General features: G+C 42.5%; 3 protein-coding genes across 6 annotated transcripts in view; all 3 read right to left on the bottom strand.

The window, feature by feature from the left end:
- Positions 1 to 2,442: 2,442 nt before the first annotated feature.
- Positions 2,443 to 5,057, bottom strand: LOC123979933 (Fc receptor-like protein 5). Its single transcript, XM_046064041.1, has 5 exons — positions 5,045 to 5,057; positions 4,425 to 4,688; positions 2,880 to 3,106; positions 2,645 to 2,738; positions 2,443 to 2,552 (listed from the first exon to the last, which is right to left on the bottom strand). The coding sequence occupies exons 1-5, from the start codon at positions 5,055 to 5,057 to the stop codon at positions 2,443 to 2,445; spliced, it is 708 nt and encodes a 235-aa protein (XP_045919997.1).
- A 242-nt stretch (positions 5,058 to 5,299) lies between these two features.
- On the bottom strand, positions 5,300 to 11,233 carry LOC123979932 (Fc receptor-like B; the record flags this gene model as incomplete). Its single annotated transcript, XM_046064039.1, has 3 exons — positions 11,203 to 11,233; positions 8,958 to 9,221; positions 5,300 to 5,526 (listed from the first exon to the last, which is right to left on the bottom strand). Coding segments are annotated over exons 1-3 (522 nt in total), but the record flags the coding sequence as incomplete, so codon positions are not given.
- A 4,563-nt stretch (positions 11,234 to 15,796) lies between these two features.
- The window catches only part of LOC123980899, a 7,160-nt gene continuing 719 nt past the window's right edge, over positions 15,797 to 22,237 (bottom strand). The window contains exons 2-10 of one of the 4 annotated variants that reach the window (XM_046065487.1): positions 21,962 to 22,235; positions 21,490 to 21,573; positions 20,764 to 20,917; positions 20,561 to 20,637; positions 16,831 to 17,114; positions 16,678 to 16,739; positions 16,492 to 16,589; positions 16,282 to 16,400; positions 15,797 to 16,191 (exon numbers count right to left, since the gene is read on the bottom strand). In XM_046065487.1, the coding sequence (XP_045921443.1) occupies positions 15,877 to 16,191; positions 16,282 to 16,400; positions 16,492 to 16,589; positions 16,678 to 16,739; positions 16,831 to 17,114; positions 20,561 to 20,637; positions 20,764 to 20,917; positions 21,490 to 21,573; positions 21,962 to 22,208 (1,440 nt within the window). In that variant the 5' untranslated portion in view covers positions 22,209 to 22,235 and the 3' untranslated portion in view covers positions 15,797 to 15,876. The remainder of the gene's footprint in view (positions 16,192 to 16,281; positions 16,401 to 16,491; positions 16,590 to 16,677; positions 16,740 to 16,830; positions 17,115 to 20,560; positions 20,638 to 20,763; positions 20,918 to 21,489; positions 21,574 to 21,961; positions 22,236 to 22,237) is intronic. The other 3 variants (XM_046065489.1, XM_046065491.1, XM_046065488.1) reach the window with 3 other exon arrangements.

Below are 22,237 nucleotides of genomic sequence, written 5' to 3'. Positions count from 1 at the left end.
AAGTATGTTTTAAGAAGGGACTTAAAAGAGTTGCCTGACTCAGCCGCACTGATCTCCTCAGCCAGGCTGTTCCAGAGCCTCTGAGCCCTGACTGCCAAGTTTTTTTCCCCCTTTAGTTTTAAGTCGAGACTCTGGAAAAGACCTCTACCCGAGGATCTCAAGGTATGTGCTGGAGCGTATGGGACTAAAAGGTCAGAGATATAACAGGGAGAGAGGCCTGAAAGGTAATCAATAAAATTTTAAAGTTAATTCTAAAACATACTGGGAGCCAGTGTAATGAAGCTAAAACAGGGGTGATGTGATGGTATTTGTTTGTTTTGGTTAAAAGCCTGGCAGCTGAGTTCTGGACAGTCTGGAGTTGATCAATAGATTTTTGGGTCAAGCTAGTAAAAAGGCTGTGGCAGTAATCCAGGCGTGATGAGATAAAAGCATGTATGATGGTCTCGGTGTCCTTAAAAGTTAACATTGATCGTATTTTTGATATATTTGTAAGATGGTAAAAACACGATTGCAGAAGCTTTGTGATGTGCTGACTGAAACTTAAATTACTGTTGAACCTGATGCCAAGATTTATAGAAACAAGCTTGATTCACTAGGGAACCAGCAGATGTCAGTATTTGCTTTGGCATTTGATGGGACCCAAAGACCAGGATCTCTGTTTAGTCCGAGTTCAGTTGGAGGAAATTATTTGACATCCAATTTTTGACATCACAGAGGCAGTCAGTAAGTGAACTCAGCAGTCTGTCTGTGGAACTGATGGGCAGGTACAGTATCTCACAAAAGTGAGTACACCCCTCAAATCTTTGTATATCTTTTCATGTGACAACACTGAAGAACTGACACTTTGCTACAATGTAGTGAGTGTACAGCTTGTATAACAGTGTAGATTTGCTGTCAACTTAAAATAACACATCACACAGCCATTAATGTCTAAACCACAAAAATGAGCACATCCCTAAGTGAAAATGTCCCAATTGGGTCGAATTAGCCATTTTCCCTGGTGTCGTGTGTATCGCTCTCACACTCCCTCCTAATGGTCATTGGAAGTTCAACATGGCACCTCATGGCAAAGAACTCTCTGATGATCTGTAAAAAAGAATGGTTGCTCTACATAAAGATGGCCTAGGCTAAAGAAGATTACCATGACCCTGAAACTGAGATTCAGCACGGTGGCCAAGACCATACAGCGGTTCAACAGTACAGGTTCCAGTCAGAACAGGCCTCACCATGGTCGACCAAAGAAGTTGAGTGCATGTGCTCAGCATCATATCCAGAGGTTGTCATTAGGAAATAGATGTATGAGTGCTGCCAGCGTTGCTGCAGAAGTTGAAGGGGTGGTGGATCAGCCTGCCAGTGCTCAGACCATACGCTGCACACTGCATCAAATTGGTCTGGATGGCTGTCGTCCCAGAAGGAAGTCTCTTCTAAAGATGATGCACAAAAAAACCTACAAACAGTTTGCTGAAGACAAGCTGACGATGGACATGGATTACTGGAACCATGTCCTGTGGTCTGATGAGACCAAAATAAACTTATTTGGTTCAGATGGTGTCAAGCGTGTGTGGCGGCAACTAGGCGAGGAGTACAAAGACAAGTCTTTCTTGCCTACAAGAAGCCTACAGAGCGCAAGGTTTCTAACATCCACCAGCTCCGTGATGTTATCATGGAGGAGTGGAAGAGGACTCCAGTGGCAACCTGTGAAGATCTGGTGAACTCCATGCCCAAAAGGGTTAAGGCAGTCTTGGAAAATAATGCTGGCCACACAAAATATTGACCCAATTTGACCATTTTCACTTAGGGGTGCACTCAGGTTTGTTGCCAGCGGCTTAGACATTAATGGCTGTGTGTTATTTTGAGGGAACAGCAAATTTACACAGTTACACAAGCTGTACACTCACTACATTGTAGTGTCAAAGTGTCATTTCTTCAGTGTTGTCACATGAAAAGATATAATCAAATATTTACAAAAATGTGAGAGGTGTACTCACTTTTGTGAGATACTGTAGAGCTGTGTGTCATCAGCGTAAATATGAATAGGAACACCATGTTTCTGGATAATGTGTCCAAGGAAAATAAAATGGGTCCTAAGACCAACCCCTGAGGCACACCGTATTTAACCGAACTAAATGAGGAGACAGTTTTTCATAGACACACAGAACCTCCTATTGGACAGGTACGATGAAAACCATTCTAAAGCTGTACCAGAGATCCCCACCCAGTGCCTCAGTCTGTCTAACAAGATGTTGTGATCAGTGGTCCAGGAGTACCAGGACTGAGCACATGCCATCATCAGCAGGTTACTGTTGACTTTAAGCAGGGAAGTCGTTGTTGTTGTTTTCCAGTACAGCAGTTGTTCTTTGCTATAAAAGGTCATTTGGAAATTGTTCTAAAATTTTAAAGGAGGGCAGGATCCAGACGAGGCTTTTTAAAAACTGGATAAGCTCAGAAGCGATGCTCTGTGATGACAGCATTGATGACGTCATAGTCATTATCCAATCCCTCCTCACCCTGCGTGGGCAGGGTAATCACCATGGAGACCGTTTGGTCATTTCCTGTTAAAAACAACTGCGAATCATCAACACCAGCGATTTATTTATTGATTGACTGATAGATTGTAAGGTCAGCAAATGATTTAGTGTGTTACCTGCGGCCCTGTCTCGATAAAAAGACACCATGAGGACAGTGGAGATGCAGTACGGACAGAACACCACTAGGTAGTAGACCAGTCTGAACACAAGCTGGAGTGGGTCAGAGGCCGGGGGAGGAGGACCGGTTACAGGTTTAACTGTCGAGAGAATCCCACCTGGTCAGATAAATCTCTGGATGAAATAAGTCCTGAAATCAAAGGTAACCTCCTCACCTGTGACAGAGATCCAGCTGGATGGAGACTCTCCACGACCTCTGATGTTACACTTGTAGAGGCCTTCATCAGACTTGTTAACATGGTGGATGGTCATGTGACCTGTAGGCTCAGTCCTGACGAGGGAGCCATCTTTATAGAAACCAGCTGGGAGGTTGGAGGGAGGGGTCTTTGTTTTACAGTGCAGAGTCACATCATGTCCCTCCATCACAGGGAGGACAGGACTCTGCAGGATCACTGGTCCATCTCAACACAGAGACAAACTACAGCATTTACACACAGCTTCATCAACACTAACTCCACCGTCTGGACTGTTTATCTGCACTTCCGGCTCTGGTAAGACAGAACATTAGTTTAACATTTTAATTAAAGTTTATTGTTGTTGTTATTGATTGCGAGGGTTAGTGGTTGTTTGTTCATGTGATCTGAGGTATACATGCAGTCTAGAGAATCCTTTACATATGGTGAGTTAAGGCTCATCTCTGGGCTTCTCTCAGCTCTCCACTCCTGAAGTAGTGGTGGGCAATATGGCAAAAATATCATATCACGATTTATTTCAGGCAGGATCACAATGTACGATCTTATCACGATTCATTTTCATGTTGGTTTTTGAGACTTTTTTGCAAGATATTTGTTTAAAATAGAACAGTTTGACGACAGGGAATACAGGACTGAAGTGGTTTTCTTGTCAGGTTTGGCTCTTGGCACCCCGGGGCTGACTCTGCTATTATGACAGCTAGCAGCACGGCTAACCAAGCTAACTATCTACAAATTCATACAGACACAGTTACAGTTTAGCATAAAGCAAATGTATATGCTCATCAAGAAACTCTGTAAATCACATAGTACTGGATTCCCTGTTGGTCTCCATGTTTTGTCCCATACATGTCGTGTTCACTGGGAGGCTGCTGAGCATGGTTTCATTGCCCTCTTGCTCGGCTCTGGTTCTGGTGCCCAATCCGGCGACCTTCCCTCACATTATCCTGGCCTGAAAACCTCCAGTGCTTGAGTAGAGTTGTAATGTTAAACACTTCCCAGGCGCTCCGAGCTCCCAGTCAGATATGACCACTAACTGAGCTAATTATATAACGGCAGCTAGTTAGCCGCGCTTAGCAGTTACTTTAGCAACAACTAACACTTTCTGATCAACAGCAAACTCCATAAATTCCAGACACTTGTGGTAGAGCAATTAATTTATTAATTTTAGGACGCCCATCAGTTACAGTGTTGCCTTTGGAGACAGCGGAGAACGCAGGAAACGAGGCCGATGACTTGCAATAATGGCAGAGCAGCTGTCAACTGCGTGTACTGTAGCACGATACTAACAATCTCTCTGAAAAGGCAGATCATGGGGAGTTTTTAATCGTTCGTGATCTAACATCGTAATATCGCACACCCCTCTCCTGAAGTACAACTTTGCTTTCTTCCTCTTTGGGTTAAATTGTTTACCTTTGAAGTAAAAAGGTGAATAACTCTGACTCAGTGTTCAGAGCTGTGTTTGTAATTAATCTGGTAAATCCTGATTAGACCCATTAAACCAGACATTACAACCATCTGATCTTACCAGTGACAGTGATGTTGATGGTGTTACTGGTTGCTCCCTCTCTGGACTCACACCAGTAAACTCCACTGTCCCAATAGAAAAGGTAGCTGATGTTACAAGAAGATCCAGCTGGTTTTCCCCAGCCAGCTCCACACTGAGTCCTCATTTTTCTGGTTGTGTTCCTCCTCAGCGTCCATCCAGCAGAGCTGTCGTCCTCCTCACAGCTCAGAGAGACAGATGTCCAGGTGAAAAACTGAGAGCTGCTGGGACTCACAGTCAGAGAGGCTGGAGGAAGAGACAGAAAGATGTGGTTAGAGAGATGATTTTTATTTGTTTTCTCCACATTCCTGATATTCCTACTTTCTCACTGTCACTTCTTCACTGCTGAACTGATCTCTGTGCTTCAGGTGCTGAGTTTCAGAGCAGAAACCTGAATCAAACTCAAACAAATGTTTTCTGCACGTTTTTTAAATTTAATTTAAAGTTGGTATTAAACACATAGCACAAGATCTGGCAACTTACTTGTAAATATATTAGTATTATTTTTCCACCTTCTCTTGTAGCCGCTGCATCCTGCTGTGCAGTCCTGGTTTCTGAATTACATTTTTAAACCAACAGTTGTAGCTTTGGCTCCAGTCTACAACACTGTGGCATCAAAACTGCATTCAGTGTTTTATTGTATTTGTAAGCTGTCCTAAACACTGACTGTTCTGTCAGGGAGTGAATAACTTTTCAGCTGTGACAGAAGAAGTTTGCTCACCTTGGTTTGCAGATGCAGGCAGAGCTGAGGTTGTAGGTTTACCTGTAGAGAGAATCCCACCTGGTCAAATGAATCTCTGGATGAAATAAGTCCTGAAATCAAAGGTAACCTCCTCACCTGTGACAGAGATCCAGCTGGATGGAGACTCTCCACGACCGCTGATGTTACACTTGTAGAGGCCTTCATCAGACTTGTTAACATGGTGGATGGTCATGTGACCTGTAGGCTCAGTCCTGATGAGGGAGCCATCTTTATAGAAACCAGCTGGGAGGTTGGAGCGAGGGGTCTGTGTTTTACAGTGCAGAGTGACATCATGTCCCTCCATCACAGGGAGGACAGGACTCTGCAGGATCACTGGTCCACCTCAACACAGAGACAAACTACAGCATTTCATCATTTACACACAGCTTCATCAACACTACCTCCACCGTCTGGACTGTTTATCTGCACTTCCGGCTCTGGTAAGACAGAACATTAGTTTAACATTTTAATTAAAGTTTATTGTTGTTGTTATTGATTGCGAGGGTTAGTGGTTGTTCACAGCACTGACTACCATTCATGTTACAGTTATTGTATTAGGATTCCTTTTTATTAAAATAGAGCTGGTGTCCACTTTTACAAGTCATAATGTTGGTGGTGGTGTCTTTGCCTGTGCTACATTAAAGCTGGATTGTTTTGCCCGCATCCATTAAAAGGTGTGTGTAATACTGTGGTCCCAAAAAGCTCAACTTAAAGAGACAAAACTGGAGCAAAAATAACACCTTGGTCAATTTGTCTTGCGTCATTTCTATTTGGTGGTGCTTTCTTACTTTGAAGGTAAAGATTAAGTGTTTGTGTGAACGTGGTTTGAAATATGAACACAACCCGCCTCTAGCTGTAACATGTATAGTTAAAGTGCTGTACATGAGGATGAAACATTAAAGGTAATGAACAGTGTGGACACCTGTTATTTTCCAGCCTGCAAACACACACTTTCTGTGCACTGAACAGACGCTATAACAGTATAACAGCCAGCTTTTCAGAAAGACAGTCGCATGAAAGAACTGATCATTTATAGCGAATGGTTATATTTTAGGGGAAGGACTCAAATAATCTGAGCAGCAACAGGAATTCTGCTGCAGAAACAAACATATACATTACATGAACATTTGAAACCAGCAATACCAAACTCTTAGCACATAAGCAGGAGGTTGTGGTGAAGGAGGAGAAGCTGTGGACTGAAACTGTCGCTGTCTGCTTTCCTGCCACCCAGCCATCTGCTGCCTGCACAACGACGAAGTGTATATACTGTATTTGTTAATATTTTTACGTCTGATGTTTACACTTTTTATATAGGAAGCTTATTTATTGCATTTTTCATTGTATTTTTATTTATTCATATATTTCATTTTACCTTTATTGAAGGCATTTGATGTGGACAGCATAGTAAGAATTTCAGTGTACAGGGAAACGTGAACATCTGACAACAAACACTCTGAATCTTGAATCAAACTCAGCAATGTGTTGTTTCAGCTTTAGTTCTCCACCTTTTTTGAGTCTCCAGTCTCTTAATTCTTTTTATTTTGTAAGTGTTTTTTAATTTTAAAAATATGTAGATTGCTTTTCATATGATCTGATTAGGTATAGATGCAGTCCGGAGAATTCTTTACATATTGTGGGTAAAGGCTCATCTCTTGGTTTCTCAATCCTCCACCCAGTGTTGGTTAACTTTCTGAAGTAGGGGTGGGTGATATGGCAACATTAGCAGCTTCCTCACCCACACCACCTGCTGTGGATGCTGCCCCTCCTCCGCACCGCTGCCCACGCACCTATTCTTCAGCCTGCGGTTCAGATGGGGTTCAGATGGCCCCACCTCAGCTGTCTAGCCCTGAACGCTTCTCCAGTGAGTGTGGTGACTGTCGAGCCTTTTTGACACAGTGTGGACTGCATTTTGAGTTGCAGTCAGCTTCCTGCCCTTCAGACAGAGCTGAAATAGCTTCTGTTATTCCAGAATCCTCTGTCTCCATACCTGGTTAAGAATCAGGTAACCAGAGACTCTCCTTTGTGCAACTCTTTTCCACTCTTCATCTTTACTCAGTTTTTCAGCACATCTCATCAAGTAAGATTGGGGACTATGCTGAGTATTTTCGCACTCTGGCAGCAGAAAGTAGATGGAAAATGTCCGCACTGTTCGACGTTCGTCCATGGACTTTCTGGTGCAGTAAAAGATCAACTGGCACCATTAGATCTTCCTGAGGATTTGGATGCTTTCATCACCCTCACATTGAAAAGCGCTTGGCTGAGTGCGAAGTGGAGAAGTCCTTGGGGAGCAACTTCCCTCCTGGGCTTCCTTTGGCCACTGCTCCGTCCCTGGACTTTTTTCCGCCAACCCCTTCAGCATCGCCTTCTGTTCTGGTTCCAGGGAGTTCTGCAGAAGAGCCAATGCAAGTGGGACATGCTTCCAGTCAGCTTCTCCCATGAGATCTTGGGAGGTATTAGGTTCCTCTGTGAATTCTGTTAGCGTCTCAGATGAAGATTTTTCAGACCTCTCTAACATCCCCTCGTTTTAACATGCCTAGTGGTCACTATGAGTGCTTGGTCATGCTGTTTGGACTAACTAATCCTCCGGCCGATTTTCAGTCCGTAGTGAATGATGTCCTATGACATATGTTGAATGACTTTGGGTTTGTATATCTGGACGTCATACTCATCTTCTCTCCCAATCTTGAGGCCCATGTTCAGCCCCCCGCCCCCCTGCATCATCGACGGTGGACCGGTGTACACAGTCAGGAGACTGTTGGCGGTGACATGACGTGGGAGGGGTCGACAATATTTGGTGGACTGGGAGGGTTACAGCCCCGAACAGAGGTCCTGGATGTCAGCCAGCATATATATTGGACCAACATATTGGACCCCGAACTCACCCGCAAATTCCACCAGAGTAATTCCAAGGAGCCTGGACCATCGGGGGCCGGCCCTAGATGGAGGGGTACTGTCATGCCCAGGTCCCGCAGTTAGATTATTGTGTCCAGCTTTATGTCTGCATCCACTTCCTGTCTGTTGGTACTCATCATCGTCTCTTTTCAGGTCTTTGTCTGCCTTTCTGCCCTGTGTGATTACCTGTCCCCGCCCTAATGTGCTCCACCTGTGCCTTGTTGTCTGGATCCCCTTTCTTGATCCCTTGTGTCAGCGTCCAAGCGATTTCTCAGTGTGTGCTCTCTAGTGTGTTTGACCTTAGCTCTCCGTTTTTGACTCCAACGTCTGCTCTGTGAATTTGTACTGCTGCCTGTGACTTTTTGGACTTGGTTCAATAAACTGTTAATTTTGTTAACTACCTTGAGTCGTGCCTGTTTGTTCTTATAACATTGTAAAGATTTTAATATACATTTATTGATCTGATTTTCCCATTTATGTGCTTTTTGCTAATGCATATATTAAAGAAAAATACAAGGAGGGACTTCTTGCAGATATTGATTGACATTTACAGTAGCCAATAGCACTGAATGAGCCGCTCACTGACTTTATCCTGACCTAAAAACCTCCAGTTCTTGAGTAAAGTTGTATTGTTAAACACAATACACTCCCAGGTGTCCAAGCTCCCAGTCCAGGCTGAGTTACCTATGACTACTAGGGTAAAACTTTCTGTTCATCAGCAAGCTCTTTTTTTCTTTTTTCTTCTTTGGGTTAAATTGTTTGTCATTGAAATAAAAAGGTGTATAACACTTACACAGTGTTCAGAGCCACTATGTTTGTGATTAATCTGGTAAATCCTCATTAGACCCATTAACAGAGACATTACAACTGTCTGATCTTACCAGTGACAGTGATGTTGATGGTGTTACTGGTTCTTCCCTCTCTGGACTCACACCAGTAAACTCCACTGTCCCAATAGAAAAGGTAACTGATGTTACAAGAAGATCCAGCTGGTTCTCCCCAGCCAGCTCCACACTGAGTCCTCATTTTACTGGTTGTGTTCCTCCTCAGCGTCCATCCAGCAGAGCTGTCGTCCTCCTCACAGCTCAGAGAGACCGAATACAAGGTGAAAAACTGAGAGCTGCTGGGACTTACAGTCAGAGAGGCTGGAGGAAGAGACAGAAAGATGTAGTTAGAGAGATATTTTGAATTTATTTCCTTCACATTGCTCATATTCCTACTTTCTCACTGTTACTTCTTCACTGCTGAACTGATCTCTGTGTTTCAAAGAAGAAATCTGAATCAAACTGGAAATATATTATTATACTTTTTTCTGCATTTTGTGGTAACTGCTGCTTCATGCTCTGCAGTCCTGTTTTCTGAATTATTTGGCTCCAGTCTGCAACACTGTGGCATCAAAACTGCATTCAGTGTTTTATTGTATGTGTAAAGTGTCTGTTTCCCTCCTCAAACACTGTCCTAAACACTAACTGTTCGATCAGGGAGTGAATAACTTTTCAGCTGTGACAGAAGAAGTTTGCTCACCTTGGTTTGTTGTGCAGCTCAGCAGTGAGGTCAGAACTAAAGAGAAATCACACTCAGGTTGGTTTGAGGTTTTACATGAAACAAGACATCTGGACTTTCTACAACACAGAACAACCTGCTTGTAGTGAACAGAAAACCACCACACATTGATATTAGATTTGGAAATAACAAACCATTTAGGCACACATTCAAGTTTTTTTGTGCTAAATTTCCCACAAAAGAGCAGCAAAAAGTAAAAGCAGAGGAGCTGTGCAGAAAAGTGAGAAAATAATCCACTCAATGTCTGCAGACATGCAGGCAAACAAGGGTTAAACAAACAGTAAAAAGGCTCTGCAGATACTTTGATTGCAACTTGTTTCAAGCTCGGTACTGTAAAGCTGTTTGTTTGTTATTTTACTATTTCTGGCAGTCTATGTAAATGTTCCCCAAACATCAACTACATGTTTTAACATGTTGTTATTATATGTTTAATGTTCTCTTCACTTCAATTTAGTAAATAACTTCAAAGCTTTAAAACTTTTCTACATGCTTTCCTTCTCCTCCTTACTTTTTATGATATATTATCAGTTGCATTTTCTAATTATAAAACTATATTTTTTTTAATGATTAACCATCAGGCCACTGCCTAAAGATTTGCCGCTCGGTGAGCTCGGCGATTGTCAGGCTGTGATCAGGGGTAAATCAGCGATCGACCTGCAGTTGCCGGTCGTTATGTGTGAACTACTCAACGACTAATCAAAACGGCTCCCTGATGCATCGCCGACACATCGCAGACGCCAATCAGATATCTAGCTAACCAAATATTTGGAGGGGTCGGCCGATTCAACATCCACATCCAGCCATTAAGAGCAGGCAGCTACTTTTTCACTGCAAAACACGTTTTATTCACCTCCAGCTCTCTCTGTAGCTCAGACGATCCCTGCTACCTGCGTGTGCTAACCCATCCTTTTACCCGTGTTCTTTATCTTTATTCTTTTAATTGCGATCTTTATAATAACAAACAGCTGTTTCATGTGTAGGTTTGCTCTTTTCCCGTTTCACATGTGTTTTCTTGACAAAATGTGGTTTGGAGACGAGAATCGGGTGAAGTCTCCTGAATGAGAGATGAAATGTCTTCTAGTATCTTCAACCAAGTCCAGTTAGTTCAGACTTGAGGGACAGATAGTAGTAATAAGTCCTGGTGATAAAGACAGTCTCTACCTGTACTTTCCTCTTAGATGTAGATTTGTATTTATGATGGAAGCAGACCAAGAACAGCTTTATAAAAAAAACTATTCCAGTGATTAAGTCTACAGGTCGAAAATGCAGACCAACCAAACCAAGTGAAAATGAACACTTGCAGAAATGTATGTGTTGTATTATTGCTGAACTGTGGATTCTTTGTAGACATATTACCAAATAATGAATTCCTGCCCTCTTGTCGTTCCTAATGTCGTAAAAATATTTTATCTGTTGACGCTGTTTGCCTGAATTCAGTCTGTGTGTTCACATTTTTCACTCTATAACTCGCTGCTGCTCTCATGAACAACAGAAATGATTTAGGCCTAATCTTTGAGACAACGTGGAGACAAACATTCACACATTGAGTAGATTTTTACTTACAGAGCAGCCACGGCAAAGATGATTCCTCCATTTTAAATCTTGGTCATCTGAGATGAGCACATTAACATTTACCAGTCACACCAACTAAAACCTCCTTCTTCTGTCTGTAGCATTGTTGTGGTTTTCTCTTACGCAGTTAACAGGAAATGGGCTTTATGATCAGTCTCAGTGACCTATATGGCTTTGGACTGTGAGAGAAAACCAACACAGACACAAGGGCTGACACAAAAAACAAGGCTGGCATACAGTCTCTTAACTAGTTTGCAGAAAGTGTTAGATTATATTTATTCATTTAGCTGACACTTTGATCCAAAGCGACGATAGACAATTTCTATTTACGTTGCACGCTTCTGGAGCAACTAGGGGTTAAGTGTCTTGCTCAGGGACACATTGGTGGACATGTCACAGTGGTCTCTCACACCACAGACATGCATCTTATCCTCTGCGCCATCTCCACCCTGCAAGTGTTCATGTTGTAACAATGATAATGACCTCAGATCAGACCAGGATGAGCCCTCGGGTGTCTGTTATTGTTTTGAACTTTGAGATATGCTCAGTGTTTATTGCCACCTGTTCTGTTTCCTGTTTCTTGTAAACAGGTCTGTAACATAACTTCATTGTGATTGGTGGCTTATGTCTCTGCTTGGTGGGGGTTTGGTGGCTGCGGTTCCAGCTGGTGGCAGATCATTAGCTGCTCCAGTAGAAGCGGAGACGGAGGAGGCGGCTGGCGCGTGGGGGCATAATGGCGTCTTCCTCCTCTACAGGCCACAGTTTGATCTTGTTCAAGTAAGGGCCACCAGTTCTGTTCCTCTTCTTTTTCTCCTGTTAGGAAGGTCAGTTGTTTGTGGTTGGTTTTTATTTGTTTGTTTCATAGGTTAGCGCTGATTTTGAGTTAGAGGTGTTTTGTTTGTTTTGTTGGCCTTCGCTCACCCTGAAGTGCAATTTAGCTTATCACTATTTGTTTCACTCTGTTATAAATAAATCCACTCTTCATCCATGTTATGTCTGGGCCCCTAGACCGGGCGTAACACTCACAAAATATAATGTAGCCTGTAGAAAATGATGTTATAGCAGCAGCTCCATCAGTCAGTAATAATTGGTTAGTTCAAAATAAAATCATCGACCTGCAGAAATAATAAGTCTGTTGAAATTAAGGGTAACAATTAAATTAATGGAAAATATTGTTTTCTTTTTCCAGATTTCTTGTTTGATCCTGGCACACTTGCCGTAGTTGATTATGTCATACCTCATACCCAGTGCTAAAGGACACGCCTACTACATCATATGACAAAAAGTTCAAAGTTTGGTTAGGTTTTCAGGAAGGTTATAGTTTGGGATAAAAATAAGTGTTTATCCAGGAAGTTATCTCAGGGGGCGTGTCCTGTAGTCTGCCAGACTGCAGATGGACCCTTCTCATATCATTTGCCATTCCTCAATGTATGTTGTGCACATTTAATATTAGACCAACAAATATTATGAGTATTGTGTGTGACCCCATTTATTATAGATACCAAAATTGTACTTTTGAGTGCTTCATGTTTGTAATACATAGATAATATATTAGAGTACATAGTAAATATCCTAGCACATTATAATATTGGGTGTTTCTGGTTAACTTGGCGAGTCTTTGATAATTATATACATGGCTTTACAACATTTTAGCTCACCAGCCAGAACTGGATTTGGCTGTTCAATTTGAAGATTTGTTCCTTTGTTGTACCTGTAAGACTCATATTTAAAGCCTTTCTTCGTCATCTGTGATGTGAAAACATGTGGAATCAGTTTCCAGTTTGTGTTCAGGAGGCAGACACCATCTTTTTACCCATCAAATTTTTGTAAATATTTGAATATATCTTTTCACTTAGGGGTGTATTCACTTTTGTTGCCAGCGGTTAAGACATTAATGGCTGTTTGATGCATTATGTACACTGTTATACAAGCTGCGCACTCACCACTGTCATATCTTCAGTGTTGTCACATGAAAAGATATAATCAAATATTTACAACAATGTGGGGGGTGTGCTCACTTTTCAGTGAGTAAATACAGCTCCAATTCAAAAACACTGAGCTATCCCTTTTACAGTGTGTGTTCATGCTGATGAAGGAACATCATCTGATGTGTTTTAATAGTTTCTGGACAACATCAGAGCTTTATGGCTCAGAAGAAGAAGAAACATCAGACTGTGATTGTCACGATCCGGCTGTATCTGCTTCTCAGTCCCAGTGTTTCCTCTGTTTCTCTTAATGTTTTGGTGTTTAATTGACACTCCTGGCTTTCCTCCCCAGGATCCAAACATCTAATCACCTCTGGCTGTTCACGTCAGTGGTACACACGTCACGGCCTGACAGTGTTATGTATTTTTGCTTCCTCGTTTGCTCTGCTGTTTTTTCTCACCTGCCAGAAACTGGACTTTCAATCAGGAGGCCAGTGGAGGTTTTCCGTTCTGAAATAAAAAGTCAACATTAAATGTTTTTATTTAAGTTAAATAACCTGAGTAAGTTCTGCAAGTTACGTTAGTTGACTTACCCAAGGTAATGGTCCAGGTCTTTTAAAAAAATAAGTGGATGACAGAGATGCTCACAAGTCTTTGAGATAGAGTCCAAGTCAAGTCTCAAGTCCCTTGTGGTTATAATGAATGTTGCTATAGCTATAACTATATATATAACTATAAATAGCTATAACTTTAACCTGTTTTTCACTTCACAGAGCACAACCGTGTAGCCTAATGTGCAATGCGTACAAGGCACAGCAGCTACCGGTGTTTGTTGTCCTCTCTCATGTTTGGCCGCGCGCAGCAGATAGGTAGTTTGTGTTAGGTAGGCAGGTTATAAGTAAGGCAGGGAGCAAGCTCATCAGATGTTTACTAAAAATAAACATCGTTCACGAGTCCCGCACCTCGAGTCCGAGTCAAGTCTTAATCTCTGGTGGATGATCTACTGTTGCAGGTATATAAAGGGCTGATCTTCCTTTCCCTCTGGATTTGATGGACCTTTAGCTCCTCTAGTGTCAGTGTATGTTGTTTCAGTGGTGTTAGTTTACAGGTTGCGTCGGAGCTCACAGGATAAAAACTCTCAGTGGGACTCACTATCCACAGGCAGTTATCTGTTGTTTATGGCGTCGCCTGTGCCTTAAATAGTCAGAAACAAAACCACAGAGGTGGGACCAAGTCATCGTTTTACAAGTCTGAGTCAAGTCTCAAGTCTTAGCACTGAAGTCCCAAGTCGTGTCCCAAGTCCTGACTGATCATCGATCATCATCGAAAATGTGTTTTCAAGTTAAAAATAAAACAATGTATTGAATGAAGAGAGGTGCAGTTTTACACAACACATTTCATGATTTAAATTAAATGTTCATGTAGGGCTGCTAATTATTTTGGTCAATATTGAGATCACAATTATTTAACAGGATTACACAGTGCCTAACATTAACTAGTGAAATGTAATACTTTCTTTTTAAAAACCAGGCTACTATATATGCATAACTCCAAAATCCCATATAGGCCATGAAATAAGAAACAATAATTCAACATCATTAACTTTAAGCAGCATCTAGAGTGCAAGAGGATGACAGCAGCACAGTTTCCCCCAAGTTGACAGATTTGGGTGAGGGATGGGTCACTGAGGGGGCTCTTTTATACAGCGGCTCAGCTGTAAAGGAAAGGGGTTCGCTGGATTCATAAAATAAAACGACTGTCGCACACAGCGCTATTATCGTTTTATCTTGATTAACTTGTTTTTAGAATCCGTGGAAGCAGCTTCACACAACAGCTGCAGCAGTCTCTCTACACTGTTTCGACCTGACCTTTCTCTTCTCCGTGAGGTGGAGGAATTTTGGAAGTTGCGTGGCGCTGCGTCACAGCTGTTGTGCATGGATTAGCCTCTGCGTAAAATTCCTCCAGAGGGAGGGAACGATCACGAACCGTTCACAGCGTGCCGGTAGCAGGCCTACAGGCTACACAACCCATTGTAGGTCCCCGGAGAGGGAGTGGGTCGCACAGGGCCAGGAACAGGAGACCACAGAGCGGCCGGCCGCGCTTCGGACGGTCGGTGATTGTTGCCTCTTGCTGGAGGAAGCCACACGCTCCCGTCTAATTGAGCACCGCGTTATGTTGATGCGCTTTTTTACATCATAATTTATATTCGGGGATGGGGAGTGTCAAGTCAGCTCAAGTCAAAAGGCTCAAGTCCAAGTGAAGTGACGAGTCATTGCTGTTCAAGTCAAAGGCGAGTCGCAAGTCTTCTTTGATTTTGTCAAGTCCAGTCTAAAGTCATCATTTTTGTGACTCGAGTCCATCCATATTAGCAACAGGAGGGGATGAGTGGGAGCTATGAGGAGGTGATAACAACTCTGCATTTGCATGGCAGCAACAGCAGACTGGCCTCATGATTGTTTGGTTGATCAACCTACTGGTCACCTCGGTCTTTATAATACAGGCTTGGGTAAACTCCTCCCTTACATTACTAACAATAATGTACTTTAAAGTTATGTATAATAAGTAGGCCCGTATAAAAAATACTGCACTTACTGTGATATAACCTACGTTACACATTGTATTCAGCCTACATTAATCAAGGACCTTGAGGCACATGGTGATTAAAAGTAAGAGTTTTATTTTATTTTTAAAAGGCAAATGCAAAAAAACAACTATGTACAAATAAATCGAGTCAGTAATATCAACTGCAGCTGGGCTGCGGGATAAAATGTCTGTCCACCTCAGAGTCATGTGGTGGAGGCTTTCTGTCGGAGTACGGCCCCTTATGCAGGCGTCTGTGATGCAACGCTGTGTACTTGGGACTGGCCTCCAGCCTTGCCTGCAGCGTGGCACAGAGGTCGGTGAGCTCCTGGCTGCGGTAGCTCGGTGGTCTCACAATCCACCCCGACACCCCCTCAAAGCTGCCGTCTTCCTCATCGGACATCAGATCTATAGTGACGCCTTTCCAGAGCGCCACTTCGTCTGCCGCCAGTACACTCTGCCTCGCTGCCAGCAGCTGTAAACAAACAGAACAGAACAGACAGTCCATGCTGCACAAATCTCTCTGAAATATATCGTCACATTGATCTAATGCAATAAATCTTACCCGCTTCCTTCTCGACCGACACCGGGCAGAACTCTTAATGGCCGTCGCCTTGTCAGCAAGATCTGGCTGACTGTACCGGAAGTTTCTGCGTACTGTCTCATAATGGGTCTTACAAGCAGCTGGAAAACAAAATTGAGTGTGTTAAAAAATAAATAGCATAGACCCAGTGAATGTAAAAAGAAAAAGAAAAGTCAGAGTTAGGCCACATACACAAAATGGCGTCATTATTCACACCCTGTAAATCTGGACTTGCTTGCAGAGCTTCAACCAAGTGGGACGTGACCGCCTCGTTAGAAGGTGAACACAGTCTGTGAAAACAAACGTACTGTCAAAGAACAATTAAAAACAACATTTACTTGTACACAGCAGAAGAAATGTCTATTCTGTAAACCTTACCCTTGCTCAGCATCATAGCGCCTGCAGTTTGCCTCGGAGTTGTGCAGGCGACGGACCGCCTCCTGTGACATAAGGCAAGACGGTAAAGTCACTCGTGAACAAATTTCCACTGATTCTGGCCGGTTGTAGCTTTTAGTAGTGACCGAGTCTTACCGCGATTTTTGGATTCTTCACCCGTCTTTTCCTCTTGCGTTCATCTACACCGGAGCAGTTGTTGGATTCGAGAACAGCCATCCTCTCCTCCATGGGCAACATTCTGGCGTTCAGTGCAGAGAACTGTTGGCTCGCATCGGCAATAAACTGAGTCAGCTGGCGAGACAACCCACTGATAGCAGCCAGCAGCTTGTCGTCTGTTGGGGGACTGGCTGAAACTGGTCGTTGGGACAGACCATGTTCACGAGGAGCCTCTGGGGTGTTGAAGGTCAGACGCCGTCCAGCCATTGTAGTATAGAAGAAAGCAGCAAAGACACGAAAAATAGCACATTAAAGAAATTCTGAGTAGATGAAGGAGAACATGTTCATGGTCTGGTCTCACGAGTTCTTCAGTGTGAGTTTGACCTCGCACGGGATCAACCTTCAATCTAATCAATGTGCAGTCACACACAAGGTCATTGTCATACAGCAGAACTAGCGAGATGAGCATATATAATATATATATATACACACACACAGAGACATGTCTGTGGGAGACTACTAAGATCTTAGACGTGAAGAAGCAAGCAGATGGGACGGAAGAATCTTTCAGACAACAGGAAGCAGTATAATTTAAATTATATGATCATTTGAAGGATGTAGTGTAGTCGTGCTGCTGTTAAATCCTACTGAATTAAAACACAAAGGTTGTCGTGGTTACTTTAATAATTTGTTTGTGAATAGAAATATACAACGATCAGCTATAAGAAGGTCTCCCTGACCCGTCCAGGCCTGGACTCCACTGTGTGTTCTGACACCTTTCTATCAGAACCAGCATCAACTTTTTCAGCAGTTTGACCTACAGCAGCTCATGTGTTGGACCACACGGGTCAGCCTTCGCTCCCCAAATGAATCAATGAGCCTTGGCCGTCCACGACCCCGTTGCCAGCTCACCACTTTTCCTTCCTTAGACCACGTTTGTTAGGTACTGACCACCGCAGACCGTTTTGGGGATATTCTAACATATTAATGAGGACAAAATGTTTACTTGCTGCCTAATATATCACCCGCTGACAGGTGCCATGATAAGGATACAATCAGTGTTCACTTCACCTGTCAGCGGTGATAAGGTTACGACTGATCGGTGTAGAATACAATATAAAATGTAGGACTATCTTCTAATGTAGCTAATGTATGTTTGCAAACAGCAGATGACCGAAGCATTCATCTTTATTTGACTCCCGTGATTCAGAGTCAGAGCAAGATGAAGAAACAAACACCTCGCGTTGTGGCACAAAGACCTTTGAACAGCAAAGTTAAAAGATTAAGAGGCAATCAACCTCTTAGTATGCAATGGACATGTGAATATGTGCTGAAATGCCACTATTTTAGGAGAACAAAAGGTTGGGATGTGGTCACGTAATAATACAGCTGATATGCTGTATGTGAAGCACAGTGGTTTGGTGTTCGGCAGAAAAACCTCTTAGAAAAACTGTACAGTGGAGCCTCTGTCTCCATCCCAGCAGACAGTTTGAGAGACATGCAATGTTGTAGGACTGACCCCGAATAGTCGAAGATTCGATGGGCGGGAGCTTCGCAGCGAAACAAGGATCATGCCATTTTGGTGATATGGGGGTGCTCAGTTTACACAGAACTACCAGTTTCCTCCCAATAAGTTAATATACAGGCTATTACAATATACATTTCAACGTTTAATGATGTAAATAAAAATGTATAAGAATAAAACTTTAATTAAATGTTTTTAACGTGAGTGAATAAATCCAGAACTGTAATCCTAACCCTGGGTGGTCAGTGCGCATGTGTAGGCGTAGCGTGTGTGTGTGTGTGTGTGTGTAGGTGGAGAATAGAAACACTCGCTGAAGAGACCGAGCCCCAGCTTCACTGATGTTGTGCCGAGTTGTCCGCACATTGCAGGACTTTCGGATAATTCCGCTGATGTAGCACACAATGAATATTTTATCGTTTTTAAATAGTCGGCTGCTTGAAATAGACCTGCGAGGAACCGCGACGTGCCTGCAGTTGTCGACAGCACGGAGTCGACTGCTCTGCCACGACACGCAGACGGGTAACATGGCAGAATGTAACTTACTCCATACTTGGATCTCGAGCAGAAAGATTAGCATAAGTGCTAAGTGGTGTGGAAACACTAACAGTAGTGAGGAACCCTTCCTTAAGCCTCCAGCAGAAGCACAGCCAAACAACAGAAAGCTGTTATATAGAATACCAACCTAATAACCTGTCTACCTCACTGTGAGGATGAGACTGGGAATCATTATATGTAAGGCTTGCTCTAAACATTGTTTCCTGCTTTTGGAGATGCTTGATTAAGATGGTTATGTTATATATTGCTGTGCTACAGCCACCAGGGGAAATATTGGTTTTGCAGATATTGCAAGTAGCTCAATCCATGCTCAGTTAGCTCTCCTAGCAAAATGTTCAGGTCTACCGGCGTACTGCTGATGCACAGCGTAGTTTGCGCGTCATTGAATTGAATAGATCAGCCCCTTGTCACCGGTACCCGATCCAGCTATTTGAGTCAGAATCAGGCTGACATCAGTATAGGATCGGTGCATCCCAAGTCAAATAGTCATGCATTCAGGTTTCCTGGCTTAATCCCCAACCAGACAGACATTTATACGAATAGCTTGCAGTGAACAGACACCTCAGCCAGCATAATTTCTTCCTGTTGAGCTCATTGCTGGAAGACGTGTAGTAAACCCAGCCACTGTGCATTTAAGCAAGACAGTAGAAAAGGTGACTGTAGTCATGCCACTCTGCACAGAGGTTGAGATGCAGGAGATTCAGCTAATGTACGGGGCGGTGTACCAAGACATGATTATCCACACTGACCTTTACACAGCTGCAAATATGTCAGTGTAAAAACTGTAAGTTGTAAAATGAGATCTTTGAATGAATTTAACAGTAGATTCAGATACAAGATGAATCAGAACGATTTCTTGTAAATGTACTAAATCTGGGTCGAATATTTCCTCTGTGTCATTTTTCATTTGTAGTCACATATTTTGGAGGAGAAAATAAAGCGTAAAAGATTACAAAAAATGTGTGAATGTATTAATTACAATGCTTTTTAGTCAAACACAATAATATCAATGGGTTACTTTAAACTTGCTTCAACAAACCTTTGTTAAAAAGTGAGCATCTGGTAACATTTGTCACCAGATCACTAAACTAAAACACCCTTTGTTGCCTGATCTATTTATACAAGCAATAATCTTTACACAGAGTCGGTACCTTTTAGAAAAAGGTGACCCTAGACCTAGAGCAGAGGGGGGTCATGGGGGCAACATTGAGAAACAAAGACAACATCATTCCTGCAGGTGCTGCTCCTGTAAACAGCCATTAACCTGAACGTCCATCACAGCGTTCAAGGACACAAACGTTTAAAAAAAGTCAGTCATTCTGACAAGTTTCCATCCAAAAAGGTAATAAACCAAACATTCAGAGCAAAAAAACCTGAATGAAAGCAGAGAATATAACACACCGTTTGCTTCACCTCCCATAATCTCCTCATTGTTCAGTGCTAGAAAGAACAAACACCTCTCTGTTCAACAGTAGCACAAACTACGTCCTCCAAAATGATCAACCAAACATTTAACCCTTCATGAAGGAGAATTTGTAACATGACTTAAATCTAGCTAGCTGTACCTAATAAACTGGACCACGCATGCTCCCAACATCCTGACGGGACACTTTTCTGTTGGACTCTTACCTCGTTTTGTGCTCTGGGAGTCCACTCTGAGGTCTAGATGACTCCGCCTCCTGTGCTTCCTCTTCACAGACTGACTTCTGCAAGGAAATAATACAAACAATTAAAAAAATATAAAAATCCTTCAATTTAATTCTGTGTGTCAGCGTTATTCCCTTAAATACATAACTAATGTAATACTGGGTAACATTATATAATAGTGGAACCTTGTATTTGTTATCTGATGATCCGGGTTCCCCAGATCCTCCTCATCTAGGCTGGTTCTCTGTACTGTCTCCTCAGCAGACTCCTCCTCCTCATCTTCACCCTCCTCTTCCTCAGCCTGGCCTAGGATGTCCCGGCTCCCCGAGTCCTCCACATCTGAACAAAAAAACGTTAAAGGAGAAAGAGTCAAAAAATGTATTTTGCTATATTCGATGTATTGAGACAACAAAATGTGCTTCATGCAGCTTTTCTTCTTTAACCTTTTAGAAGAGTACAGTGGTGCAATTAAGTACTATTACCACACTGTAAAATACTCTGTTGGAAGTAAACGTAAACTGCATTGAAAAGCTCTCTACCTACACTTTAGCCTATGTGCGACCAGAAGGACTGAACATAGGCTACAGGGTAGGTAGAAAGAGATAGACTATAACCTGCCTAGTAGATATAAGCATACATCTATCCATCTATCACACAATTTAAAATACACTACAACAATAACACTGTAAGCTAGGCCTAAACCAGATAGATTTACAGCTGGTAAATGTGGAGCTAATTGTAATTACTTTATATAGTGCTTAAACTAATATAATAATATATTTTGCATCATAGTAACTAAATGTATTAAATAAAAGGTAGTGGAGTAAAAGTACAATATTTGCCTCTAAACTGTGGTGGAGTTGAAGTATCAAGCGGCAGAAAAGTATGTTAAAGTGGATATAAAGACGCACTCTGCTCAGATCTGTGCTGCTCCTCCTCTGCAGGGAGTTCAGCTGCTCCTCCAGCCGCCGGCTCACAGACAGGAAACTGGTGACCTGGATCAGAAACAGACAGCAGGGTTTGTTTTTAATGCAAGAAAACTAGATCACCATCAGAGCTCTGTGCTTCAGCTTTGCTAAATCAATATTAAATAGATAAAAATATTCACCCATCTTATTATTATATTTTGTTAATCTAAATGCGCAAAGAAGTACCACAACATGGTACTGTACTACTTTCCATCACTGTTCCCATTAGGGTGAAATTTAACTGTGATTAAATCTTACTGCAGATTAAAAGTACTGAAAACTAGCTCATTAAAAATTCTCTATTAAAAAATAAAGAGATCATGGTCCAAGAAACCCCTGCTTCAGATTTTTATATTAAATAACCAGATTTTTTAATGGAGTTTGGTGCAGTTTTGAAGCAACAGTTGTTCCCCACCTGTCCTACAGAGAGAGACCCGAGGCTGCAGCACCGCCTCCAGCTGCCTCCTCTGCCGGTCGATCTCCTGCCTCAGACCCGAAGCCTCCTCCTCGTACCCGGCTACGGTTCTCTCCACAACCGCGAAGATTTCCTGCGCGGCTGTTGTCAGTTTCTCTGCGATGAATCCTCTCAGGATCTCCGTTTTGGACAGTTTATAGTCCACAGAGTCCACCGAGGAGACAAACAGCACGTTTACTGTCTCCATTTGTTCCGAGAAAGTCTCAAGTTTGACCA

This window comes from Micropterus dolomieu, linkage group LG12 (assembly GCF_021292245.1).
Source record: "Micropterus dolomieu isolate WLL.071019.BEF.003 ecotype Adirondacks linkage group LG12, ASM2129224v1, whole genome shotgun sequence".
Classification (NCBI taxonomy): domain Eukaryota; kingdom Metazoa; phylum Chordata; class Actinopteri; order Centrarchiformes; family Centrarchidae; genus Micropterus; species Micropterus dolomieu.
The sequence above is the reverse complement of the archived record's forward strand: the minus strand, read 5'-3'. Positions and strand labels throughout refer to the sequence as shown.

What these genes read in the sequence shown, in the direction of transcription:
- LOC123979933 (XM_046064041.1), bottom strand. An exon ending in CATCAACATCACTGTCACTG is followed by an intron (nt 3,107 to 4,424) that starts GTAAGATCAGAT and finishes CTCTGTGTTGAG; the next exon opens with ATGGACCAGTGATCCTGCAG. An exon ending in GTCGTGGAGAGTCTCCATCC is followed by an intron (nt 2,739 to 2,879) that starts AGCTGGATCTCT and finishes GACCCACTCCAG; the next exon opens with CTTGTGTTCAGACTGGTCTA.